This window comes from Anser anser, assembly GCF_964211835.1.
Source record: "Anser anser genome assembly, chromosome: 4".
In the NCBI taxonomy this organism is placed as follows: Eukaryota; Metazoa; Chordata; class Aves; order Anseriformes; family Anatidae; genus Anser; species Anser anser.
This window is the reverse complement of record NC_139724.1, coordinates 44,231,933-44,243,193: the sequence shown is the minus strand read 5'-3', so window position 1 is coordinate 44,243,193 and position 11,261 is coordinate 44,231,933. Positions and strand designations below refer to the sequence as shown.

At 40.5% G+C, this 11,261-nt stretch overlaps 1 protein-coding gene across 3 annotated transcripts in view; it reads left to right on the top strand.

The window, feature by feature from the left end:
* The window catches only part of LOC310898533 (uncharacterized protein), a 264,997-nt gene that overhangs the window by 75,224 nt on the left and 178,512 nt on the right, over window positions 1–11,261 (top strand). The window contains exon 3 of one of the 3 annotated variants that reach the window (XM_083833769.1): window positions 8,912–8,979. The exons of 1 other annotated variant lie outside the window; for it this stretch is intronic. In XM_083833769.1, coding sequence (XP_083689895.1) covers window positions 8,937–8,979 — 43 coding nt within the window. In that variant the 5' untranslated portion in view covers window positions 8,912–8,936. Of the gene's footprint in view, window positions 1–182; window positions 731–8,911; window positions 8,980–11,261 lie in introns of all 3 variants that reach the window. One more of the 3 variants, XM_083833765.1, reaches the window with a different exon arrangement.

Below are 11,261 nucleotides of genomic sequence, written 5' to 3'. Positions count from 1 at the left end.
TTTTTTTTTTTTCCCCCCACTCTTTCCCCTTCCTTTCCTCCAGTCATGTTTCTGATTCAAGACAATTTATTAAAACTGAGTCTGACTTGAAGAGCTTTTGGTATTGATAAAACAGTAATTTCTCAAGGAAACTGATTTCATGAGTGTATATACAGTAACTGCCCTGGTTTTGTGCTGTCCAGAACAGGAGTGTCTAGTGAAGAAAGCGAAGCAGCAAACGAAGTAGAGAAAAGACCGTGTAGGAGACTGAAGAAGATACTTCCTGTGTTTGCTTTGAAAGCCTTGATGTATAAAAATCCTTGTTTGTTTTTACAAGGAGCCTCTGGAGGAAAACAACTGTGGGCAAGAACGTGCAAAATGTAGAGCTAGAATTATCTGACTTTGTCCTGTCAAATGTTAAGCCAAACAGGAAGGTTTATTTTTCTCCCGTCTTTTTTCTTTTGGCAACTACTTCCCCAAGCTTCCTATGGGGTGGAAATGGGCAATAAATAGCAGGGTATCTAATGGCATCATTCCAGGCCTCCCAGCTACTGGTGTTGGCAAGGAAATGGTTCTCCTTTTGCTTCCTTCTTATTTTTAGTGCTGAGTTTTCAGGGGGCGGAGGGAGGGTCGGCTATTATCAGTGAGAGAGAGTCAAACCACAGTGGCTGCCTTCCGCAGAGCTCTTACCACCCTGCCAAGCTGGAGGAAGTTGGAGCCGTATAATTCATACCACTAGCGGTTTTGCCTTGTAAGTGAGACTTCCTTTAAATTTTAAAATACATGCACACAAAACTGAACTGTCCCACTGCTATAGAATCCTTGTTTTAAATATGTTCACATTTTTGTCTTCTGACCTCTCCTTTTTTTCCCCCTGCCACTTCTTCAAGTTTAAAAATGTTCACTGGAGAGACGAATTGCAAACAGAACCAATGTTGCTCTTGGAAAACATGCTCAAAGTACAAGCTCTGGAGGACAACAGGGTGAAAAAAATCTTCTCTGATTTGATGATTTCCATATAAAAATGATCTTCTCCAAAATTCTATTTTGAGTTTGCTGTACTTGAAATTTTCTTTAAGATTTGTCGGTCACGCAAGCTGTAGAAAATACAACTGTGTCTAGGCAAAATTGAGGGGAGTTTGCTTGTCATGAGGTAGTAAAAAGAACCAAAAAACAAAACAAAAACCCCAAAGACTCCCCCCCCCCCCTTTTTTTTTTTAAGTTTTAGAAGTAAAGCTTTTTTATTTTTTTTTCTGTGAAACTTTAAACTCTTAGTTTTTGCACAGGGGTGCTTGATTTTCATTGTAAACCTGTAAGCCAGCTCAAATCATTCAGAATTCATTCATGCACGATAGGCTTGTATTTCTATTTGGCTGTGGAGCAGAGCTTTAAACTGGAGAAGTTCAGCTTGGTTTTGATTTTGACATGAACATTTCAGGCAGCTCTATTTCAATAAACTTAATGCAAGAACATTTTTCTCTGCTCTTTGTTGCGTATCCTGGACCTAGAGCAATCGTTGCTGGAAGCTTTGATCTCTAGCAAGTTCCCTGGGTTGCTCCTTCCCCAAAGCTATACCAAATCCTTTGACTGATGTTTGTCTGACCTGTTCTGAAGAGGCTACATTGATAGAGATTCCACATCCTCCTTGGGTAATGTCTTCCAGTTGTTAAGCAGCACTCGCATTCCTCTGACGAGAAAATTCCAGCCAATATTCAGTGGTTTGAAAAGGGGGGTGGGTGGGTGAGGGTGGGGGAGAAAGCTGTTCTGAGGCTGTCTCCCAGCTGTAGGTCCCAGCTATGGCTTTAGCATACATCTTCTGGTAGGGGACATCGTGGAGAATACAGTGTGCTGGCAGCCTTCTGGGTCACAAATATTGGATGCAGTCACAGTACCTCCCCAAGAGAATGTGGGAAATCTCCAAACCACCAGCGTGACAGGATTAAGTTCATTCAAAGTCACCTTCCACAGTAGGTGTTATAGGTGAGGTTGGTGACCCCTAAGGTTTTCTCTTGTAATATTGTGCACAGCTTTTTGGAACTTTGCCAGACGTCTCACACTTTGGGATGAAATGTTCAACTGTTGGGTGCCTGTCTCAGACGTGACATATTTTTTGGGAAGACTTGAGCCAAAACGCTTTGGCCTGCTGTCTTAAAAACCCAGGGGGGGTGGGATTTATTTTTAAGGAAGCCTGGTGGTAATAAATGAATGCCAGAAACTGTGATTTGGAGTGGGATTTTGCAACTCCATTGCAGAAGGTGGTGTCAGTGTCAGATTTTTAGAGATCTCTCTGTTCTGGTCTGTATTCTGCTAGGTTGTATGCAAATAAACAGTCTGAAATTTCTTCTAGCAAAGGAAAAACCAGCACCTAGGCTAGCTTTTTACTTGACTTGGAGTTCTGAGGTAGAAGGCAAGGTATGACACTTTATGTCACAGGAAAGAAACAGCAGAAATATCTGCTTATGCAAGTCTGAATTCTGTTGGTCCAGATTGCACTGTGGAGTTTAATCATGGCAGAGACATTCAGTTGTGTATCTACCACTGGTCATTTAAATGTGGCCTTAGTGGTTTCAGAAGAATAATTTTATATACATTTAAATGTCTCCAGGTGTCCTGCTAGGTCTGTGCTTAATTGATCTATCCCCTTGGGTACGTGTCAGTGTGGGACTTCGCAAGACCTATGCTGTAGCACAGATTTTCCAGCCACCCTGTTCTGGCAGAATGGTTCCGTAATCCATGGCTCACCATTTCATGTAGTTTCTGATGCAAGGGCTGAGAAGGACCCTGGGATCAGTCCTTGTAAGGTCATGATGCTGAATGGAAAGTGCGTGTTTTGTTTCACTTGTGCTTTTTGTAGAAATGTGGGAGTGTAGACGCTAGGCTATGAGGCTTACACCTTGGTCTGGTACTTGGTCTCCCACAGACGTTCATTTTGAACTTGAGTATAGATAGATTTCTGCTTTTGTGTGATGATACTTTTGTACAAGCCTGTACATTCTATTCAATGTAAGATTTATTTCACCAAAAAAATGCAACCCTCAGCTGTGAACGAGTAGGAACATTGCTAGAAATTATTATTATTATGATTAATTTGATGACAAAATGGAAGATTCTCCAAACATAGACTCAGAAATGTGGTTAGTATATTTATCCTGGGACCACTGAATATAAGCTCCCCAAAATCTCTGTTGTCTAAGTACTGACCTGAATTCTGGAAGCACACAATACAATTACTCTATTACCTTAAGATATTCCTGGGTGATCCCCCTGTTGGGTTCCAGATGCACTTTTTTTCCAAGCAGAATTTGATGCTGTGAACAGATAAACACAATAAATTGATTATAAACTTGCTTTACATTTATCTTCGAACGTAGTGCTCTTTAGACTGTGTTAAAGACAGTATTTAATAATCTTCTATACTTAATCATCATTCTCATTCACTCTGTAATAGGCTTTTGGAGTATGTAAATGTCTGGTTATTAGAGAGTTTGCTGAATCCATAGTGAAATATTACTTCTACCAAAGGCTTATTTATGATTGCAAGTTGTGTTTATTATAGCAAGTATTGTCTCACATATCTTTAAAGATTTAAGAGCTCTCCCTGCTTCCTTTTTGTTTCCAGGTTTTGAGCCCAGATTTACTGGGATAAGGCATGTTGTTTCCTGAGTGGTAACATTAAATGTATTATCCTCTTGGTGTGCTTGAATAGGACTTACGATAGAGGAATAGTTTTTGAAGTAAGTTTATTGTTTTGAGCATGAGTCCTGAGACAAGGAGACTTGGACTGAACCGCATTTTGGTATAAAGTAGATCTTCAGCTTCCAAGGATACAGTGATATAGGACCCTTTTGAAAAATGGTGCAATTTAAGTGATTACTTGGCTTATGTTACACAAACAACACGTGCATCTTCTTCAACATGGATTAATAAAATGTGATCTCATACAGGGACACGTGGCTTTCTGTTGAATACCATAAATATATGGGTAAAGTACAACACATATAGTCTAACCATGGCTTTGAAATAAGCAATCTGTATATAAAGATTAATTTAATGATCTTCAGAGTGAAAATATTTGCTGATTAGAAAAAAAAAAGAAAAACAATTGTTCCAACCCCCCTCCCTCAATAACTCCCCCCCATTCAGATGATCTGAGTGTATTTAATTAAACAATGTTTTACATAACACATAACTTGGCAAGTGTTAAATCTCTTTTAAATGTATCTTTGGTGCCCTCTATAAAAACTGAATAAACTCTTTTACGTGTATCTATCACAGCCAATAGTTAAGGTCAGTTATTTTCCACTCATATTATTTGGTCTTCTAACAGGCACGGTGAGACTTTATGGGAAGCATTGTGGAAGATTATTTATTTTCATGTCACTTAACATCATAGTCCTTCTTATCTTTCCATAGAAGTGGGGTCTGGATTTTCCATGAGGGAAAATTTTCTACTGAGGTAACTCTTACGGTTAAGTATAGTTAAGAAAATAGCACAGGAAAGAACACAAAAGTATTTCCTCCGTAGGTTTTGTTGGATTCAGGAAGAAAGCTTATTCTGCTGGGACAAAGTACTACAAAGTGAAGTATTATGTGTCATGCTAGTGTCTCCAAAGTGACTTATAAAATGTTGACAGAAAAAACCCCTCTGGAAGGAACCGTTGAGTGGGCTTGTGAGGAGGTGGCTGCTGTTCACATAGCCACTGGGGTGTGGTGTGTAGGTTATGTGGCGGGGGGAACACATGCTCTTGCCATCTTTGATAAAAGTGGTGAAGAGCTGGTTAGACTGTGGCCCTTCAAGCTGCCATCTCAGTCCTCCAGCAGCTGGTCTTGAGCAGAGTACCTCTGGAGGTACTGCCTTGGATTGCTGTTCTCCCAATTTTCCTAGGCAGGTTGCTTTTTAGCTTGTAGATTGGAGCTGGTTTTTTCAGCATAGTCATTTTTTTGGTCTTGTTCGTTAGTTTTAAGTCAACTTATCCAAAAGAGGAAGAGAGAACTTAAAAAGCTGCCTAAGGAAGGAAGAAATGGAAACCTGTTGTGCTAGGCCAAATAATCAATGGTGTAACTCCATTAAATTCAGTGGAATTTGAGCATTGACCACTGAGAATTTCACCCACTAACAGTGCATGCCCCTGCCCAACAAGTGTATGGTCTAAAGATCCCATCCTGTTACAAAGTTGCTGGGCCAAAACATTTGGCTCCCTCTAATGGTCTTGACTGCAGCTCAGGGTAGCTTAGATGTTAATTTACGAAAAGGGTGGGGATCCATGAGCTTGGGCTGCAGACAGAGGGAGAAGAGACAGCATCTATCTGCCCAGTTTCTTGCTCTGACTTTTATTTTCTTCTCTTGCTTCCTTTCTGAGTTTGGTAATTTTGAGGGAGGTTTGTAGATCAGGGTTTACTACCAAAATGGAGATGAAAATTAAACAGATGAGATCAGATGGCTTACATCTCAAAATATTAAAACTTGTAGATTTCAATTAAGTGCAATCTTTAGCAGTTACTAGTGGATACTAATGGACATTTCTCTCCCCCAAAGGAACACCGAAATAATAATATCTTCTGGTAGACAGAAAGTCCGACTGGCAGTTGCCATATTTGTATGTTATACCTGTATTTGTAGTGCCCGGTGAATACACATTGAACCAAAAAGCAGTCAACATGGTAAACTCTTTTGAGATCTGAGAAAGTTATTCAAATTTGGGATGAAAATTTTGGTTAGTTCACCTCCTATGTATCATGACTACCTTTTTTATTTCCAATTATCTTTCCTTTTCCTCTCCCTGTTCAGAATTTAACTCAATGCACCTTTAATAAAGGTGGATCTATCCAAAGGTTTGGAAACTCTTGCATGCAGCACCTTATGGGGATTCTCTTCTCTATCCCCATAGTGAAAAGAAAAAAGACAGTTCTGAGGCGTGCCCAGAGATCTCAGTGACCTGAAAACAGTACGAATTTATGCTGCTGTAATTTATCTGAAGCCTTGTCATCTGCCTATAATTTTGCAGTGAGATACTAATCTTCTCAGATTTTGTGCACTGTTAGTACTTGTAAAAAGCTGTCCAAAATGTTGATATCAGCATTGTTTGATGACATTTACAATGAATGTTTCAAAACATATTTGCACTGGTTTAGAGTAAGTTTTACAAATTGATTTCAACCTTTGTAAATAATACTAGGAAAAAAGCCCAGGGTAAACACTCAGATTTCTGATTTTGGATGAGGGCAGTACAGTGTGAGCTGAATGTGCAATAATTAAGTAAGAAGGTAGAAGTCCTGTATGTTGAAATGGATTTTTTCTGCAAGACTGCTTGGTTAATTTGGTCAAAAGTCTGTGGGATTAGAGAAATAAACTTTCTGATAAAATGAGAAACTTAAATGAAAACTTTTCCACTTGGGTTAAATTTCTAGGCTGTCTTCAAAAATGCTGAAACTTACTGAAGTGAGGAAAGGCTTTAGTTACCAAAACCAAACAAAATTTAACTTTGTATGCAAAATGGAAATTCCAATTAAGTTGAAAATTGTTCATTTTCCTAAAATGCTTTTGTGTGGGTTGGGAAATGGTGGTATAATTTCCTGACTAGCTCTTATACAGGCTCACGGCACTGCTTCTATTTATACTTGTATGCAACTGGAACTGGTGACTAAGGTTTCGCTAATATCGCAGATTGTATGAGCTGGTTGTTTGTGAGCGTGTAGCTGACCTTTGCTGGCAAGCGATGTGAAGATAAGGAAAGGAAAAGGATACGTTTCCATTCACTTATTTTCTCCATCCTGGAGGAGTAAACACCGAAGCTGCCTCTTGTTTTAGAAATCCTCTAAGTGCAGTTTTGGTAATTGTTTAAGTAGCACTTAAGGCCATTGAGTGCCTAACAGTGACTGGTCAACTGCACACCTAGGAACCTGAAGTTATTCAGTGAACATCTTCAGTACCAGGAAGACTACTGATATGTGGTGATCTGGTAGTAAATAATTTGGTCTCCTATAGACAAGCGGTGTCCCTAATCTCTTACTGTCCATGGATTCCATAGGATGTTTTTCCTGCGAGGTCTCTGGGAGATGAAAGGGAGAATCCTCACTTCCTACCTCATTCTTTTGCACTTTGTCAACAAGCTAGACTTCTTCACAAGTAGAAAGCATCATTTATCAATGGAAAAAATGGGGAAAAATGACAATTTATTCAATCAAATCAGGGATATGTGTGCATGAAACTTTTTTTTTTGAACCTAAATTCTGACCACCTGAAATTTGGTGATGTCGAATGAAATATGTTACTGGGGGGGAGGGGAGGGAACTTATTTGTATATTGGCCCAAACTGGCAATTTCCAAATAACTCCTGACTTTGTCCAATGATTTGATGTAGCTGAATGACACCAGACTTCAGTGTAAAGCTGCCAAACACAGCAGTTGCAACAGGGCTTTGAACAGTACTGACTTCCAGCCAGGTGGATGTTACTGGGACTGAGAGAAATGCTGATGTTTACATAGGGGAGGAGAAATAAAATTAGTCAGAGGAGAGGAATAAAACTTCATCTGCAGCCATATGTCATCTTAAATGGTCTAAATGTTTCTCAGTTTTGGAGTAGCAAAAGATCCAATCCTGCCTTCCTGTAGACTTATTTTTAAATGCTGCATCCACAAGGCGTTGTGTTATAAGACTCTAGTGGCTCCAATGACTGAAGCGCATACATTGTTTTATATCCCTCACTGGCTATATGGCTATTTTCTGCTCATTTTTGCTGGTCTGGATTTTGATGGCAAATAGGTTCTGAAGACAGTGTGTGTTGTACAACAGCGGGGTTATTTTTCCTTCCATAGTAAAAAAACAAGCATTGAAGCATCTCCTAGTTTCTGTATCTTTCCCCTGGTGTAAGAAGGAAGGACAATTGTGAGGTGCTGGATGTCCTTTGCCTGTGGTGATGTCAGTAGGGGCGATGTCTTCCTTGTGCTTGTAGTACTGTGCCCAAAATGCATTTTAACTTCAACACTGCCAAGGTAGGAGCTCAGAACAGGCTGTTTTTTCTCATTGTGTTTATTCAGCCGTCTCTTGTTTCTGAAGACTGGGTTCAGGAGCAAGGTACCGCGCAGTCAGCTTCTTGACTTGCTGATGTTTGCACTTGCCTTCCCCTGTGACTCATTCCAAACACATCTCGTTCATTCAGGAGGGTAATTTTCTGTTTCCACTTTGGTGCACTTCTCCTCCTCCTTTGCCCCCCTCCTTCCAGATCTAAAATGTCCTGTCAGCCGCTGTTTATCTGATGGTTCAAATATCCATGCTTGGTTTCTTTTTCCCCATTGCTACGTTTCCTCCTTCCGCTCTGAAGACAGTTTTACTTGCCATTTCTATTCCCCTGTCAGCAGCATTCATCGTCGTCTCTGGCTCGGGCGGTCTGTCTACATGGTTTTCTTTAGAGGTGTTTTTGTGCTAAATGAGTGCCTCCTAGGAAGCCCAATGTAGCATAACATAATTAAGTGACAATATATGAGGTGCCAGCCCTTTACCAGGCAGTTAATGACTGGCTGGAAGATTTACAGGCATGAGGTAGAGTCAGAGGAAGTTTAGCACACCAGCTTGCAATTAAGTGATAGGTAGAGGACATTTGAGCACTCCTATATACCAAATGGGTACTATTTTAGACGTAGTCAGTGGTGAACTTGCTTATTTCCTATATTAAATTGAATGAATGTTAAGCTTATCAAGGTTGTACGATGTTACATGATACCATTCCTCTTCTCTAGGCTGTCTTGGTGAGGTGAAGTGGTGGCTGCAGGCTTTGTTTCATTCTGTATTTTCCAGCACTTGCATGATTATGTCCATGAAGATTTAGCTTGGGTTCTCATTGTTTCCCTTCTTCATTCCTTTAATTGTAATGTAGTGTACACTCAGGATCTCCCCAAAATAGTATGTGCACTCTTTATCCTTTATGCTTCCAGGTCTTGCCTTAGCCATGTGCTCTGGATGTCATGCCTTGTGCTTCATGATCTGCATACTGATGATCCAGGTAGGCAAAGAAAAGTGCTTCTTGGCCCCATGGACAGTTTGCACATGGCTCCACCTTCTTCAGAGTCCATGTCTTTCTAGGTAGAAATTGATTGTCTAATTCTCTGGCAGCCCTTCACAGCTTGCAGAAATGATGTGTGGGGGTGTTGAAAATAACTTTATGCTTTGTTATTTTTAAGTATCTAGATAGACTGTAAATGTATACTTGTCCCATTCCCCATGTGCCCCTTCTGCAGCCCAGGTGGAAAGGAATATGAAGATTGTTTACCTTGGTTTGGAAATTTCTTTACATATTTGAAATATTTCCAATGGCTTCTTTTCTTTTAAACACGTTAAACATGAATTTTCAAGACCTGGGGGAATGGTGGTAGCAGGACTTGTGGAAAGTGTGTGCATGTGGCATACAGAGATAGGCTGAGCTGTATTTGTTCACATTCATCTTGTCAAAAGATGAAGGGGGAAAAACAATCTGTTAGAAACACTGCCTCCAAGGTTATTCTGGGTAGGGTACCAGATCCTTCTACTTTGCCTTATTTCTATTTTTTTTTTTTCTGAGCTCACTAATGTTTCCACTCATGACTTGTTTTTCCTTCTTGTTCCCTTTTTTGGTAGCAGATTACTATGGCCACTAAGAGGTACTGTTGATACAGCTCTAGTTACCGCAGTTTAGTTACTGAAACGAAGAGATCTTTTAATGTCCTCTTCCTCTTTGTATACTTGAGCTGCTCTTTCATTGCATCTTTTTTTTTTCTTCTCTTTAAACAAGTAGGCTGCTTACATTAGCTAAATATTAAGTTATTTTTATGGTATTCTGCTCTGTGTGCATGTACCATCCATGTGTATGGGTTGCACACAAGTCTTAGGGGCCAGCATTAGCAGCATGGGGCGAGTAGCTGGCATTCAGCCCCCTGGTTGCCTTTCCCAGATGCTGCAGCTGGAGGTGCCAGATGCTTTGCCTGTTTGTCAGCCCATGCTGATAACATGTCTGTTGGGGTGGTTTTTATTATGCCTGAGGGTGATGCGCAGGCACTTTGCACCTGTTTGCAAACATATGTACCATTCACAGATCACCCTCTGCTCCCAAAAACTGCTTGAGCAGAAGTTCCTTCCCCCTAGGCTCTTAACAAAGGGATGCTTTGCCTAGAATTTGCGATGGTATCTTTCTTGGTACATTGTGTGATGTTTCTGTGGGGTGGTTTGTTGAGCAATGTGAGACTGAGTTGGATTGTGGAAGGAATACTGAGCATACCCAAAGGAAGAGTACAGGTTCAACTGGGGCTGCTCATTTCAGGGTTGGGTGCTTTTGGTGGTAGGGGCTGGTATACCTAGATGGTACCCAATCTCCTAAGCTTGCTTCAGAACAACTTCAACCACTTATTTTAGCTGGTTACAACCTTATGTCTCTGAGGGCTTGCTGACCTGGTCGGTAGGCTAGTGGCTTCTTGTTTCTAGACAGGAAGGCATTGAGCAAAGTTACTCCATTCCTGTTTTTTGCATGGTGTAGGTGATCCTATCCTTTGCTGTGGCTCCTTTCAGACAGAAGAATATATATTTGTATTTTGTTTGTAAGACTATATACTAATTTCTGACTCCTGAGCTGAACTCAACTGGATCACTGTCTTTGAATATGTAACCTTTAAGTGACTTGTGCTGTATGAACGCTGCCCTGCTTTGGCAGTGCCCTGCAGGGCACTCACCCCTGTCTTGTCCGTGTCCATGCCCCGCTCTTCCCAGGAAGCCAGGGTGCTGCTCCAGTTTCTCTTCTTGATTGCTTCTGTTTTGAGCAATGCTCTTTCTAGAGCTCTTTTCAGTTGTAGGGAGCAGTTTTGTCTCCAGGCCTGCTTTTGTTCTAGCAGCAGGTGAGCACTCCCACATAGCAGGTTTTCCTGCCTCCCCCAGTTGTGAAGCTTTACCCTTAAGATGTTTTGTGGGATGTACTGGACTTCTCAGTGCGCTTGTTAGGTTTCCCCTGTAGGCTGGCTGAATACAAAATTTGTTACTAAATGAAATTTTGTGCAGATTGCTATCGGTTACCCTAAGATATGTGTTTAATGTATCTTGGTGGTGCTAGTACTGGACACATGAGGGATGTGCAAATACCATTTGCTTGGTTTTATCTTATCTGTACTCCTTTCTGTGTGCACATTAGTCCACTTTAAATCATGCTTTTTAGTTTCTGATCTTTATATTAAGGAGTATTATTTTTTCTTAAGGTTTTCTTTATGAGCTCTGTATTAAAAAGGAGGGGGAAAAAAGAGTCAACCAAATTACAATCCAGATAAA